Source organism: Parasteatoda tepidariorum, chromosome 6, assembly GCF_982258835.1.
Source record: "Parasteatoda tepidariorum strain Cologne lab strain chromosome 6, Ptep-v5.0, whole genome shotgun sequence".
NCBI lineage: Eukaryota > Metazoa > Arthropoda > Arachnida > Araneae > Theridiidae > Parasteatoda > Parasteatoda tepidariorum.
The window spans coordinates 59,551,075-59,568,679 of record NC_141760.1 but is presented as its reverse complement, the minus strand read 5'-3'; the positions used below and the strand labels follow the sequence as shown (position 1 = coordinate 59,568,679).

The 17,605-nt window shown below is 27.5% G+C and overlaps 1 protein-coding gene across 1 annotated transcript in view; it reads right to left on the bottom strand.

Annotated features, from left to right (window-relative positions):
- Positions 1 to 1,528: 1,528 nt before the first annotated feature.
- The window catches only part of LOC107455400 (inhibin beta C chain), a 35,803-nt gene continuing 19,726 nt past the window's right edge, over positions 1,529 to 17,605 (bottom strand). The window contains exons 2-3 of the mRNA XM_016072954.4: positions 3,606 to 3,905; positions 1,529 to 2,395 (exon numbers count right to left, since the gene is read on the bottom strand). Of these exons, the coding sequence (XP_015928440.3) occupies positions 1,935 to 2,395; positions 3,606 to 3,905 (761 nt within the window). The 3' untranslated portion in view covers positions 1,529 to 1,934. The remainder of the gene's footprint in view (positions 2,396 to 3,605; positions 3,906 to 17,605) is intronic.

Genomic DNA, 17,605 nt, shown 5'->3' with positions numbered 1-17,605 from the left:
AAGCATTTATTGATAAAAATTTTGCTAGTTTTGTACTTTACTAAAAAAAGCTTTTAAATAAAAAAAAAGAAAGAATATTTTAGTCTTTTTTTTGAAATTCTAATTTTCATAATTAATTTCAAATTTTATAATTAATATTTTGTTATTAGTTTTTGTCAAAGACAACCTATGCATTTGACATTTTTTTGGCAAAATATAGTTTAAAAATTTCTCTTCAAACCAGATAGTGACCTACAAAAAATTTTATAAATTAAAAAGAAACCGGAATAAAACATATGAAAATTTCGGAAAAAAAAGGCGCGACTTTCTTAAAATTTGGTGAATTATAATTGAGATTTTATGCAGAAAAATAATCTAATGCATGAGTAGAGTTTAGGATTAGAGTCCTGTCCAAAAAACCACTAAAATTACTTACTGAATTCACATTTTTAATCGTTTCATTGCTTTTTTTTTTGAAAAAGTAAAAAAAAAAAATTAACTAGTTGTACCAAACGTGTTGTTTAAAATAATGAAGATTTATAATTGTAATGTGCATATAAATAATAAAGAAATATCACATGTTCTTTGTTTGTAACATACATACTAAATAATGGGTCAGAAATTAGTTTTATTTACTGATAAATTAAGAGATAGACAATTCCAAAAATTTGCGAATGTTTAGTTATTGAGTTATCTAATGGAATTATCTAATTAATAAAATGAAGGCGATATTTGTTTTTACTTCATTTATAAAAAATACTTGAAAGCTCGTGTTCATTATAAAGCAGAAAAGAGGTATTTATAATTCATATTTTTATTAAGTTATATAATACTCTATATTATACATAATGTATAATTAAATATCAAGACTGCTGAAACGAAGTCTTGAATAAAAGAATTTGCAATTCAATTCAGACATAGAACACATGATTTTATATATTTGATTGTACACGCATGGAAAAGAACAAAAAACACAATGAATGCATAGTAATGGGAATAAAGTATGAATATAACTTAAGTTGAAATGATGCTCGAGTGAAATAAATACAAAAATGAAACAAGAAACAAATTTCGTATTAGGGCATTTCATTTGCTGCATTTCTCGAATGAATACAAATAATGCCAGAGTAGATTATTCATAACAACTACTGCAAACAAAACACGAAATAAACATATTTTATGTTACTCTTTTTAAACTATAAGTTTGTTGTTGATAAACAATTCAACTGAAGATTTTTTTCACTGATTCAGTGCTTATGATTTCAATGATTTAAAGAATCTGGGTTCATACAGGATTCTCCAACTTTATTTTATTTAAAATTTCTTGAGTTCAAATGTAAGAAAGTTGCAAATCACTAGTGGATAACAAATAAACATTCTCATGGTACGAAATTTTACTCCACAAAATTTGGAGAGACCATTACGAAGTCAAATATCGATGAAAGTTTGTAATTTTTCCAATTCTCTTGAATACTGCTTGTAAGCTCTAAATCTTCCATAATCTCACTATACAGAATTTCATTTAAATTTTTATTTTATTTTATTTTAAAAATTCATTTTATTTTAAAGAAATAATGTATAGATAAAATGGGGTAAAGGCCAAATATCACGTGGTTAAAATATTGCATCGTGTTGATCCTGTACCATGTAAAAAATATTTAATGACATGTGTGGCAGAGAGTTCAGATTAAAAGAAAGGTAAAGGTTACTTGTACAAAAGGAAAGGTAAAAATCGAATAGATAAAATGTTGCACAAACCAAATATTGCGTTGGTAAAATATTAGTTGGACAATATATCGTGTTAACAATATACCAAGTGGAAAAAAACTTATTATTTGCGTGACCACAAAGTTTTATTTCTGATTATTTGTTCGTCATGATCCTAGTTTTTTTGCGGAATTTTTGCCTCTAAATTTGGTCCAGATACTCCTCCTGTGGTGTGGCACAAACAAACTTTACCAACAACCACATGATTCTGCGATCATATTTGGTATTTCATGGTGAACAAGTGTATGAGTAGAGTTAGTAGTGGTATCATTAGAAGCTTTATATATCATTTCAAGAGGTTTCAGTTCAGTTGGGCTACAGCATGGAGTCCATACGGGTTCTTTATTTTCTGCAGTTGAAGTTTTGTTGGTCAAAGCTAAATTCAGTATCCTATGATAATGACTGGGGAAGGCGTTTTGATCTTCGTTACTGCATTTTCCATAACACATATTTGCATAAAATCCTTCCGGATAGACTACGAAATTCCAACCGATCTCCTTGAACGAGATGTAGAAATCAATTTTGCAACACTGATTTGTGCAAATTTTGTTCGGAGCTGTACGCGTACTTCGACGTTTCCTTTCCGCAGCAGCATTCAATGTAGCAACTACGAAAGGTTGGCGATTTCCTTGAATTTCAAAGTTTGTTCCTGAAATGAAATAATAATATTAATATGCGAGTAATTATGCATAGAAAAATGGATTGAAGATAATTAAAAAGTTATGAAAATAAATTTAATGTTGTGATTTTTAATTTAAATTTTTTTCTACAAAGGAAAGCATGAGCAATAAAATGACATATATTAAAACTCAAGCACTTTAATTTCAAATAAAATAATAACACAACTATGAAGAGCTAGTGAAATGTTCAGTTTTCAATTGAAGTTCGTAAATTAGCCTTACGCACGGACGAAGCTTTCCTTGCTATTTTTAAGAGAAACACCAAGCTATTTTTAAGAGTAGCCTTTTTTAAGCACAATAATTTTGTAACTTTAATTTTTTTCACTTAAAACAGCTTTATATGGTGCTTTTCAAACAGTGTTTAGAATTTTGTCAAGGAAAAAACAAAAAGTTGAAACAACATTGGTTGGGCAGCAACAAGTTAAACTAGCATTGATTGAAGGAGAATAACATTTTTGATAACGAAGTTTGTTCCAAATGCAACTCTTTGACAATTGGAGCAGTTAAAAGAGCAATGGTAAAAGAACATCACATTTTTCACTGAGGAAGCTTTTTTCAAAAACAACAGTTTCACAATTGTAATAGTTTTAAAGAACAGTAACTTGTTACTGGGAAAAAAGCTGTTTTTGCAATATTGGTTGTAAGCGAATAATACTTTTGCTGACGAAGTTTCTTTGATCAAGTTTGACCAACAATAAATGAAGAAATAAAGTTGAATTGGGCATAAACACAGCAAATTTTTGACGATGAAGCTACCTTAGAAACAACAGTTTTATAAATGTGACGCTTGTAGTGCGATTACTGTGCGATAATTGCAAATTCTATATAAAACAAAATTTAACATCTGTTAGAACTTTGTTTTTAGAAAGATACAAATAACAGACATGTCCCATATCACGTATTTTATGGACAACCTGTGAAACGTAATTAATTGTTAATTGGATGATATTTCAAATGTTGATCACCGATTGCGATTTTGTTACAAATGTCTATCATTAAGTAAAAAAAAAAGAGAGAAAACTGTTGATGGTGTCCATTTCTCTTTTTTAATGAAATTAATGTAGCTTAATAGTTTGATAATGATAAAAAATCAATAATGATATTAAAGTTGAATAGAATGAACAATCTTATTTTGAAATAATTATTCAGAAAAAAAGAAGAAAAAAAAGTACTTTTTACCATAAGCTTCCACTGAGCAAAATCGATATTTGTTTTGGTACTGGGATAACAACTTCGGTGATATTTCAAAAGAAGTCCAACCAAGGTCAGTCTTTACTTCTTGAAGAATTTCATTTGAGGTACAGTTTTGATCATCGATATCCATAGAGGAACATAGACGAACAGATATATGAAGTGATTCATTTGGAGTAATCTTTTGAAACCAGATGTGTATGGAATTGATGGTTCGGTTCTCTCCAGCCAGTTCAAATTCAAATCTAGTACATTCTGTGTCATTTCCCACTACGCAATCAAAGTCATCTAGAAAGGAAATAATTCCAACTTTGTTAGGAGGAAAGGCCTAAAACAACGTCTGAAGAAATGTGCTCAGTGTAGTAAAACTAGTTCAAAAAATATTACAAACCAGTAAAACTATTTGCTAGTTAGTATCCGCACTCTTTTTTAGCAACAATTATTCTTTATCATTGTATCTCATTGTAGTTCTAAGTAGTTTAAGATTTTGTTCTTAACTCTTTGAAGATTAAAGCTGTTACTTCAAACTATCTCGAAATTGCTAAGTAGCTGCTCCTAATTGTTCCTAACATACAATAACTCCAATGTACTAATTGATTAACAATTTTATATTATAACAGTTTTTGAAAAATATTAGTTCTAATAAAAGCAGACTTTTTTATACGTTAAACCAAAAAAAAAGAAAAAAAAGAAAAAAAACATTAGCTTTTTTTTTGTCTGACTGAAATCTGACAACCCTATCATATATACTTGTAAAATACATCCAAAATTTTACGAACTTACGTGAAAATAAGAGCAAATCACAATCCCAAATGCACAGAAATTTATGTTAACAAAGAAATAGACTAATTAGTTTGAAGAATGTTTTCACTAGATATTTCAAATAATCTTTGTTAACTTGCCAAGTTTTGTCAAAACTCACAATAATGAAAGAGACTTGACTACTGTCACAGTACAGTTTCAAAAAGATCTTCATTTAAACTTTTTTCTATAACTTTAAGCAGCTTAGAGCTCGAAATACATCTCGCTGCTTAGAATGTACAATGCGTTAAAAAAAACTAACTTTTGATCTAATAATCGGATATTACCGTACTAGAATTCAATCGTAATGGTTAAGGGCCTAACCTAAATTATTCTTATTAATTAGTGTAGATAATATTTTGAGTTACGAAATCAGACACAAGAACATACTTTCTCTGTATGAACTCACCTTTTTTTTTGACGAATTTGGAATCTTGACTATCAAAATAAGCGAAGAGCTACCCGCAAACTTGAAAATGTGGTCCCAACAGTTTTAGCAGGAAAGTGGTGAAAAGTTTGGGCTCCCATAATTCTAATTATACTTTTCACGTACTTCATCATCTCTAAGTGGGCGAATTTTTAAAATTATATCTCTAAAGAACTATTCGACCGATTTCTTTCAAATTACTTAATTGGTGTGAAAATTTCGATGCTTTACAACTCCAATTTTTTTCAACAATTAGCAAATTAAGTAATAAAAATAACATGTAATAATAAAATAACATATAATAATAAAAATAACAAATAATGATAAAAAATAACAAATAATAATAAAAATAACAGATAGTGATAAAAATAACAAATAATGATAAAAATAACAAATGATAATAAAAATTAATTTTTTTCTTGAAATTATCTTGGGATAAAAAATATATTTATGTGCAAAACTTTCGATTACATTCTCAATTTTACAGATATGGTGAAATACGCTAAAAGTGAAATTAATATTAAGGGGATAAAATTATTGGTACCATATTTTTCATACTGCTGCTGCATTTCATGTTTTGAGGGTTAAAAATCCAAAAATTAACATATTTAAGGCTAGGATCTTGAACTATTAAGACTGAGTCCTAGTATATTAAGATCCAATCATTGGATGTTTTCGTTTCATCGTACTTTCGCTGTTTGACTAAAATATTTATTTAATATTTTCTGTGTTGGGCAAGTTTTTCACAATATTTATCTAATTTGATAATTTAATTAACACGTATAAAGTAATTTCCGCTGCTTTCACAATATTTATTTTACTTAATTTTGTATTTCTTGATTAAATAAAACTCCGTTAAACTCTGATTTTTAAAACATTTTTAGTTAATAGGCCTACTTTAAAAAATAGTTTAAAAATACTCTTCATGTGCTTTAGATTACATCAATAGAAATAATTAAATCAGTCGAAAAATGAAGCAGGTATCGAGCTCGCTATTAGCAGAAAATTTTACCTCAATCATATTCGTGCTCAGTTCCAGTATTTTAACTCTATTAATTATTATGAATGAATATAGAGCATAAAATTAATACGAATACAGATGCAGTTTTTTACTTACTGAGCAATCAAATAAAATTATGTTGTAAACATGATGACTTTTTTTTGTTGATAACTCCAGTTATTTTTCTTTAATTGAAATTCTGGAAAATTCAGTTACGAAAAAACTAAAAAAAAAATAACACTAGAGAAATTTAAAAGGCGTGTCATATTCGAAATTAAAACTGGTAGCCTTAAGATATCACCAAGAAAAGAAATTTTGAATGATTAAAAATGATACAAAATAGTGATGATGAATAATTTTTGTTTTTTGATCGACCATATGGAGATGAATAAACGAAATGAAATTGAAAGAAATGAAACGAGTACGTATTGTTACGTAATTAAATAAATTCTATATTTGCTTATATGTTCTAATGCCAGACATATTTTTCGATAACAATTGAGTACTCGCACTTCCAGAAGAAAAGATCCAGGATATTCAGACACGTGACGTATGACCTCAGCACCATCTAATCGTTTATACATAAGATGGCGTGTTAAAATTGTGCTAAGTTTCTTCGCATAAGTTGGAATGTTAGTTAACGTGAGGTTAATTCAATACAACGCTATATCGCATATTGAATTTGTTGAAATAAAATTTTCTTCTCGTCTATGTCTTTTACTTAACTTAGATTTATTATTTGTTTACGTATTTTATGGTAACCGCGATATATTTTTGCTTTTTGTACTTGACAAATTCGATGCATAATTAGTTTGTTCATGTTCTAGGTGGCTTCGTGTCTGTCTTTTTGTAAAGTAAGAAATATATAGTAAAAGAAATGAAATCTTTGTGAAAGAATATAGAATGTGTCACTTAAGAGAAATGATACTTGACGAGCTTGATTTACAAGAAATAGAATAGAAAAAACAATTGATAACGTAAACTAAGGCTTATCCATAGTGGGAGCTGAGCTGTCCGCCATTATGGAGCAAACAAGTTCGCTAGTTACGCAGTGTTAACATTTGTGTCAGAGTTTGAAGCCCATTTAGATACTTTAAATAATTCTGAATTGATGAATTGGGCAAACAGTTTAAAAAAAAGGCTTTCTAATGTAAAGATTTCCATCAAATCAACTTTCAGCCAGGAAGTGCAGCTCGCTTACATGAGGTAAATGCTCATCTATTTATAATTTATTGAATTCATTTGCTTACATATGTAGTATACAAATGACCTTAAGTTGTTAGAAATTTTTTCTGAATCCCTGCTTTTGTCTGTTTCTTTAAAATTAAATAAGCGAATAACTTTTTAGGGTTACTTGAATTGTTCAGTTCTAACTATCTTTCAAATATAAGAATTTTTATAGAAACTTGCATTTATTAAGTAATTATATATTTGAAATATGACCTTTAAACAATATTTAATAATTTATTTTACAATTAGTGTTTGTGTGGTATAAAACCAAATAAATAAAGGCAAGAGATTGGCTGAATAAGTATTCGCCAAACTTATACCAGAATCGTCAAGTTTTGTATTCACTTTTTTAAGCATTTCCTTTTGTTTTGTTGAAAATAAATATTTATACCTGTTTCTAATTATATTTCATTTTGATTCACCATTATATCATATTGCTTGCTTTTTAATCCTGACTTATTTAATTTTTTTTTCGTTACTTATGGTAACATATCGCTTAAAGTTAAAACAGTTTGTTTACATTTATAATAAGAAATCTATTTGTTATGCGAACTTTCATGCGTTTTACCTTTTTGGATCTATACATGTTTTTTTTCTTTAAAATTCTTACGTTAAATTGCTGAAATAAGGAGTTTCAGTTGTAGAAAAGTTAATGGGAGTATGTTTACAAAATTTAAACTCTGAATCTTTTAATGTGATTAAATTTAAGTATGAAAATACAAAACAATATTTCAAATTTTCGTGCAGGTTCATTTTATAAAATCTCAACTTAAAATAAATAGGAAAGATGGTAAAAAAAATTAAGGCCTGATACTATTCTAAATCCTTTAAAAATTCCCCCACAAAGACTGAAATGTATAAGTTGTCCAAAACCAGGATCAATTTTAGATGAGCTTACAACTAATACAAATATAAATTTACTGATTCTTCTCCATTTACTGAGTTTTTTTTTTATTTTATATTTATTGAAGAACCAAAAATGTGTATAAACAACTTCCATCTAGTAATGAATAATATTTTTTATTTTAAATAATAATAATAATTAATTTTTTAATGAATTTGTTCAAAATGTAAAAACAATGTAGAATTTCCGAAAAACAATGTAAATCGATATACGCAAAAATTAATTAACAGGACTGAAAAATTCAGTAATAACGAAACTTAAAATAAAAGTCCTACCCCTCCATCAAGGCTTTTGAAGTATGACTTGTAATTTATAATAAAAAGTGTGCCCCGCACAGGTATTTGAAAAGTGACCAAGCTGGTCGTCAAAGGAGGATAGTTAATATTAAATAAAGAAAAAAAACCACATTCCAATTTTCCTTTAAAAAACAAGAAGAAATTAGGCTTCAACTTTTATTATTAAAAATATCGTTTTTTTTCTTCCAAAATGCAAGTATATGCCTCATAAACTAAGAAGTAACACATTTTTAAAAATTTTAAGTGATAGTATATATTATAGTTTGTATAAAACCTTTTTTTCTTCCTTTTAATGAAATATAATAAGTCAAATCATTTTTGAATAATCAATAGTAATACTTTTTAAAATGTTTAAAAATTGAAAAACTTGCATTGACTCATTAAATATAGCAAATAATTTAGCAAAATTGTAAATTGGTTTTACAATATATTTGGTCATTGGTAATACTTATAACTATATAATAATAATTAATTGGTATATAATTAATTGGTAATTAATCGATAATTGGTATAACTAGGACGATAAAAACTACATTTCCCAAACAGAAATTTCTTCATTTTTACGAATTTATTAAGCTGCTTTGTAATTAATTGCAGGTATGTAATAAGACACATTTTACAACGAAAATAATATTATAACAAATATAACAATGCAAAATTACACGAATTATTTGAGATCAATCGAGAGCTATCCCGAATATATCAAATATAGTGTCAAAATCTTCCCATTCGTTGTAAAGAACCTATCCTCATAATGTTTTCATTGATGAGAATCAGTGTTATATGTCGTAGAATAATTATAAAAATTCGGGTATTTGAAAATATCAGATTGAATGAACTTAGCTTTATTGAAAAAATACTTAATAAGGTTATTTACAATAGGCCTACTCGACTAAAGCTAATTGCAAACTGCCTGAAATAAATCAGACTAATCGAGAATTGAATGATATATTTTCTAATCCGCCTTAAAATATTCGGATTAACTGCAAAAAAGCCTAAAAAGTGGCAGACTCACTAAAGAATATTATCGCATTTTTTAATTAGCCAACGACGTCGGCACAATAATCGGTTAGAAAATTTTCTTTAAAATTTCGCATAACTTACAGAAACGAAGTTATTTTTTTTGCTTCCATTTTTTGTGAAAGGAATTTCATTGATCGCATTTTTATTTCATAAAGGTTTCTTTAATTTGTTGAAGAAAATAAGCATGTACTAAGACAGTCCCTAAATTATAAATAGTTCTACTGCTGTAGATTGTATATTAAGCAAAGAAAATCTCATATTAAAATATTTGGTACTAATTATGTATATACAATATTTCCTATCCATCTTTATATTTAAAAAACTGCCTTTAATAATAAAACAAATTTTCAATATGAACAGAACAGAGATTGCAGAAGGACCCAAGGTTTCTATTAGCTAGTAAAAGCGTAGGGGAGAGTGGGGTCAATTGTAAAATTTTTTACTTAACTATTTTTAACTAACAAAAAATCCTATATATTATTAGTATTAATTGACAGACGAGTAAAGTAGACTATCCTCTACTAGAAAAAAAAAATAAATACCTGATTTTAAATGTTATTATATTAGTTATTAACAATTTTTGACAGTTGTGCACTTGTTACAATTGTCCCCACTTACGGGGTCAATTGTAACAGTTCATAAATTCAACTAAAACATAGTTAATTATACATATTATCATAGTTGTGATATATTTTTTTATTGATCAAAATAGTAGTGATATTTTAGGAGTAAAAATAATAATGAGCAGAGACCTAAAGGGTTAAACTTTTAACTTTAAGGGGTTAAAAATTTTAATTTATGCTGTGAAAGGTGACAAATAAAATAATGCACATGCAACATAATATAAATGATATAGGAAACTATTGGTGGTTCTTAAAGAGTTAAGTAATGGTTTGTAAACATAAGATTATTTATTTTCAGCTGTTACATTCGTCCCTTTACTTATTGTTACAATTGTCCCCAAGACGCCATTTCAGCTTCATTTGTTAAAAATAATGATAGTTAATTAGCAAAACTAATATTTTTTTTATTGAAATTTTAATTAAGGTGTCCACTTACATATTCGGTTACTAATTTTTATTTGTTTAAACAAAATTACTTTGTTACAATATAATATTTTAATACCAAAAAAAGTACTTGCGGGGCGTGAAAATATCTTTTGTGATGTAACTCTTTCAAAAGTACATAAAAATGGTTGCCATCAGGGGTGTACATGTAGATTTATTAAATACACCTTGTGCGCCACCTAAGAACCAAATCTAGAACCCGATATTCGAAATTTTTGCTCTGTTACAATCGTACCCTGTTACAATTGACCCCACTCTCCCCTACAGCTATTTTAGCTTTTGATAATTTTGAATTTAAATACGGAAGTTGTTAACTTGTATTTTATTTTATAGTTTCATTTTGAATGTTATCCATTATAAAAATGTAATGGTAATCACCTGACGTGATAAAATATAGCTTCAAGTACACATCAGATTAGATATGAAAAAAAAAGTAATTGATTTAATGAAGATGCTTAGAATCTCCCTTCTCCCTGCATTTTGATGACTGCATTACTATCTAGAAAAGTTAATGAATGATGGAAATAAATATCAGTATTAAAACCCTATGAATGGCCAAGCGATTTAATTATGCCACCGATAACACCAGTGTTTATTCATGAGAAGTTTATCTTTCTATAATCAACGATTGAAGTATATTTTACTTTATTAGCTTATTGAAACAGTAGCAAGTATTTAAGGTGTGATGGGCTTCATTTGAAAAGTTAAAAAGATTATTTGTAATTTTCTATTTATTTACTAATTTTTTTAAAATTTATTTTTTAATCATTTTATTTATTTTCAATTATTTTGTTTAATTTTTAATTATTTTGTTTATTTTTTTAATTATTTTATTTATTTATATTTTTGTTCATTATAAAACTTTTATTATGCTATACTTAAGAAAAAGCGATTCATGCTGCCATTGTTTTTCCTTATTGCAAAAGTCTGCATATTCCAAAAGTGTGTTTGAAATTCGGATGAAATCAGAATTTTATTTCGCCATTTATATTCATCAGATGTTCAGCCAATATTCAAGACCTGATGCTTAACCATATGCAATGCGACAATATTTAAAACTTAACCCATTTTCAACTCAAGTGCTGAGCACCACTTCGATAAATATTTTTTATGAACACTGTGACGTATATTTTTCACTAATTTCAAATATCTGCTATTGTCAAGGGCTCTTAATATATCTAAATATTATTAACTCAATTGGAGAATTTTAACTTGAAACGGTTATGGACAATTCAACTTTTTGAGAATCCATTACTATTCCATTTGAAATTAATCACATGTTTTTATGATGAATTAAACTTGAAAGTTCTGTAAATATGCAAACATCATTAAAAACTAGTGCTCCACTAAATGATTCCAAAATGTACCAAAAATGGTTCGAAAAATAAATTCGATTTATTTGACCAATGGTGCTTATGCGCACCATTTTATTTCTCAAATATAATATTATTTTTCATACATCATTTTTTCGTGCGTGTGTCTTAATGAATGAAAGTTAAACATATTTCAATGAAAATAATACCAAATTTTATAAAATGTCTGTTCTTGTCCTAAAAGGGATTAAACTATCCCGCAGAATTTTATATTTAAGTGGGCACGACATCTGATGCAATCAATCAATTTACAAGAAATTTCACAGGTTATCAACAGGTTAATATCATGTTTATTAGTCAGATTTTCTTTAATAAACCTTTTTAGTTCTTTAATAGACAATCTTTATTTGTCAACAAATAAATTTAAAAATGTAAAATTTATTTTAATATAGAGTATAACAAGGATGTTTTGGATATCTTATTTAAGTTATTGCAATATGAAGCTCTGAATAATTTTTTCTGAGCAACTTTTTTTCAAAGGTAAGTAAAACTTTATTATGGATATTTATAATCCTTGGCAAGGATTTTAAGAATGTTTCTGCGTTATAAACTTACCACCTTAGGGTAACTTTGAGACATCTAATTTATCGCCTTAAAATTGACTACAATAATACTTTGGCATTTAGTGAATCTTCCTGATATCGAATATAGGCACAGCATTTTTAAAATAGCTATAAAAAATTTTAATATGTAATTATTCTTAAAACTTTTTTAATGGGAAATTATAAAAGCCTGAAATTTTTTTTTCTTACAGTTCTAAGTAATTTTATTATTATTATTACTTTACTGCTATAAATTATGCGATTATAATTAATATATTAGTATCTTGAATTCTATTATTATTATTATAAATTATACTGATAATATTTAAAATTAAAGTTTAAAATCAGCATCAAGCAAATTATTAAAAATTTTATTCGGAAGTGATATATTTTTTATTTGACTTTTTTTCGTATTAGACTAAATAATTAATGGCAGTCGATAATACAGTAATCATATAATAGAGTTTTTAAATGACAAGTTGAGAGATCACATCTACTAAATTACTTTTGCACGAAATGCTAAACCGAAGATTCATTCAAATTTAGAGATTCTATATAATGTAAAATTTGTTGGTTAAAGAAAACATGTTCTCGATGAAAAAAATTTTTATGAAATATTAGTATGAGGGAATATTAACGTATGGCTAATAATTATCTGTTTTTTAAATGCTTCAGTAATTTAAATATACAGTGATTTCAATTTATTATGATTAAATCAGTACTTCATTATTAAAATTATACTGAGAGCTGTTAACACTTTCTGTCCAGCACAAAGTAACACTGATATTAAAATGGTATATTTTATTTTATTATTTGACCTCATTTATAAGTAGAGTAAATTATACTTAAGCATAGTAAATAATGTTTGTTTTATTTATTACTATCGTTTTTCTAGTTTGTTATTTGCTGTTTTTAAAAGTAGTTTGCTATATTTATACTACATCATTTTTTTTTTTTTTGTGAAACGATTTTTTACATTCCCCAACGAGTCCTGCATATCTTCCTTCTACAAATTACTATAAAGCTTTTTTTGTTTTAAAGTCATTTCACTAAGAAAACAATTAAAAAAAACAGAACTTCAGCTGTTTTTTAAAAATTACTATGTTTCTGTTTCGCAAAAATTTCGGCTTTGACTTTAGTTGGTCATGGGACTCGTCATTTCAATTGGTTGAAGCTAGGAATGAAGTAAAAAAAGAGTATGAAAATTGGAAAACCTTTTTTTTTTTATGAAAATGCTTTTTAAAGTTTGCGACGGCTTTCCTTAAAATACTTTCTACAGTTTGCGATAGCGTTTATGTGTATCAAATCAAGCTTTTTTCTTCATCTGAGTTTCCTCTAAAAAATATAATATTTTTATGCTTGCCTTTATTTTACAAAAAAAAAAAAAAAAAAAAAAAAAAGCAGAAAAGTCAAACTCAATTTTTAACAGGTATGAAAATTAAAAATGTTTAATTTACTCAGAAACGAATTGAAAATGGAAAAAAACCAGCATACAAAGCAATAGATCGCAGAGAAAATATAAAAATCGTTTGCTTAATAACATTAAGGATGCTTCTATGGCTAAAAATTTGCACGTTTCCTATTAATTAAACTTATTTTCTTGAAATAATTGTATAGATATTTCTTCGTTAATAAAGATAAGCAATACGAATTGGGCCTGCGGGCTGCTTTTATGACAAGATTAGTGTGTTTTTTATTGTGGCGAACGCCGAAATTTACCAAAATGAAATAGAAAGTCCTGATGACTGAAAACATGAAGCGCTTGCCTGCTTATGAGGCGGACCAGGTTCAAATCCCAACGGCGGTGGACGAAATCTTATTCTACTACCCGTGCTGACGAATCGCTTTCTCCAGCTGTAAGCAGATAAGTTTGAATATCCCCGCCATGGGGCCAATCTTCAGAGTTTTTCATGGTTCTTCGCTCGATGTAGCGCAAAGCGGGTTAATTTCTCTTAACAAGCCTTCTTGAAAGCCATCTCTTCCCAATGCTGATTAGGAGTTCCATTGTTTTCTGGGAAAGATTCAAAATTACAAGGTTAAAAAATTGAATTTTGATCTAACCGCAGATCCGGTAAAGATCGGGTATTTAATGATGGTGATAAATTAAAAATAAAAAAAGGAAATTAAATAGAATGTTTAATAAATCATAAAATATATAAACGTTTAATTTACAAAAAAAGACTATTAAATAAATAATTGCGCTATAAAATCTCCGACCAACTAACTATTTAATTTTCCAAACTGCGTTCCATTATCATAATTTAAATTAATCTAGAAATCATCTCGAGATATTGATGAAATATTTGTTAACTAAAGTTATCATATTCTATCTGAAGTCAAGGACAATTTTTTCTTAAATTGTTCCTACATCATAATAATATGATCAAATTTCATAACAGTTAAAAAAATTATTTGTGTTTAAATTAATCTATTTCATTGAATGCTTAAGTGCGTAGCATAAGTGTTGTCCTTTCTAAATTTCCAAAAGATAAATGAGTTTTTACTCTTTATATAGTAACGGATTAATTTTTTTATTTCATCTTTATTTTGTTAAGGACAGTGTAAGGCTTTCCGTATTAAGCCACTTCTAATGTATACTTTTAGAATGCTTATCAAATAGGAAGTCGAAAAGTATACACGTTAGAGATCACTATTTTATAAAAGGAGGAAAAGACACTCTTAAAATTTATTGAAACGTTAGTGAGGGAGGCGGATAAAAAAAATATTAAGCTTGGAGGTATTTCGAATCACAACTTTTCCCCTTTCTGTTTTCTTTTTGAAATCAGACAAGTGTTTTTGTCTTCCCTTCCGCTTAAGTGATTCGCTAGTCTTCGATTCGTTAGATTTGTTAGTTGAGTTCTTTTCTTGTTTAAACAGTAATTTGGGATGCCCAATTAGTATACTTTTTAGAATTATTTTTCTCACATTTCTAAAAATAGTTATTGAAGAGGTAACTTGTACTAAACTACCTGTATTGTGATTTTGAACCTTTTTTTGGTTCCCATCTAAACTGATTTGAACATATCTTAGTTATCACAAAAACTTTTCTTGAAACTTCGATTGTTAATATAACTCAATTTGATACCCAAAATATAACATAAAAAAATAGAAACTATATTTATACAAAATTATTGACAAATTAAAAGCTATAATAATATTAAAAATCAACCAAGGTATCAATCATCAAATTTCGAAATTAGCTACAGATAGCACTAATAAGTAAGCGAAACTGAAACCAATGTTTTTAAAATACCCACCGTTTGCAAAAATAGCGTCAGAGAACAAGTCAGACACGCATGCAAATACTTATGTTTCAATGATATGACGTACGGTAGAGAACATTGTTTTATGGCTTCCAATCAGCAACGTCATCTTTCGGCGAATTTTGTTACTAATTTTAAAAGTCGCACTATAAAAAAAATCTATTTTATGAGCAGAAAGAAGAATCTGTAAATTTCTGTCTTTATCCATTAATTTTTAATTGATTTTTTAATCACCAGTCAATTTTGACAGACACCAGGTAATAACTTGGCAGCTCTTTACGATAGAACTCTTTTATTTTATTTTTTTTAAATTTATCAAAACTTTAAGTATTAAACTTTTTTTAAATTAACTTCACAGTGGTTAAATATGGCAATTGTGCTTTGTATTTGTGGCGTAGTTATGAATTTTGTAATTGTTTGCTTATGTGCTGTGTATTATGCGAGCTAGACTGTCGGCCAGGCGTGGACTATACGGTTAAGGGTTTTGCAAACCTAGGTACGTGTCCACGTCTGGAAGAAAAGAAAAAAAAAAGTGGTTAAATACCAGAGATTAAAACTTTAACCCTAAGTTAACTGTTTTTAACTAAGTTAACTTCTTACTGAAAGCTCTATATTTGTAATGCAAAAGAGTGAAATTTTTAAGATTTTTTTTAAAAGTTCACTATTCACACAAGCTTGATGTTTTTTTTCGAGCAGTAATGCTTTTTATTAACACAATTGGTAGCCCATTGTGCAGCTCTAGTGCGACGTAAATCAACAACAACAACAATAACACAGTTGGAGATTTGTTTTTAAAAAAATGCATAGATTAAAGAAATAAAATTAAATAAATATTTGAGGATTGCAATTGTTCAGGTTTTGGAAAACGCCAAAAAAAACCCTCATAATTGAATCATAAATTGGATAAATGTTTTGATTAAACTTTTGGGAAAAAACTTAATCTAAGTAAAATATTAAAAAGAAAACTCGGATGAGGAAATGAATAGTTTTAGAAAAACATTCTTTTTGTCTGAAAGTTTCAAGAAAAAAATCACCAAAAGGTTAAAAAAAAAAGAAAAAAAAATGGGACGAGTTTTTGAAAAGCATAAAATTAATTCGAATACAACTAGAACAAAAAACAAAATTGTTTTAAAAATGTTGGAATCTGATTTTAAAATACAAAACATGTCGTTTTTGATAGAAAATTTTAAAATAATTAAAATTCCCTTCAAATCTTGTTCAGATGCAAAATGGGAAAGAGGAATAAAGGGCAATTATGTTTTTTATTGTTACACACGGCAAAATGAAATCAATCAAACCCTGCTATTTCCAGAAATTTTGGTGATAGATATTGGACTGCGCAATCAGCAGAACTATGCCACTAATCAAACCATTTTTTTCGGTAGTCAAAAACCTTGATTGAACATGACCTTAAAATAAAGAAGTTTAAAAAAACGCTAATCACTGATAGTTATTTCAAAACAGCGTTTCAGAGCCAACTATTAAAATTGCGTCGTAAAATAATACGCAACAAATTTAATAATTTGTTACTGCGTAGTAATAGTAACTTTTTATCTAACACTTATTCAATTAATAATTTTAATAGATTATAGACAGAAACTCACGTTTATCACAATTATTGAATATTGTTTAATGCTAAGTTTATAACGCAATATTTTATTATAACGCAGTATGGCGATCATTAAATACAAAGAATCTCTATTTAGATAACTTGCTGCTATTGATTGAATTTTTAAGATGCAGAAAATTCACATTCACCATTGTTATTGAATATTATCTTTTCCTAGGTTTAACAATTTTGGATGTATAATAAGCAAAATAAAAATAAAAAATTAAGAAAAACTTTACATCCCAAGTACAATTTGGCCTAATTATCGGTGCTTTTAAGTACAAGGCACAATCTTCATAGTTTCCGTGGCTTAGCTATTTTAAGGCTGGCAGATATTTAAGTAACCAAATTAGTCAGAAAAGCATAGTTTTTCTTTAAATAAACCTACATTTTTGTTGTTCACAGATTACTTTTGTCCCGCAGTGGACTAATCGTAAAGAAACGGTTCTCAGT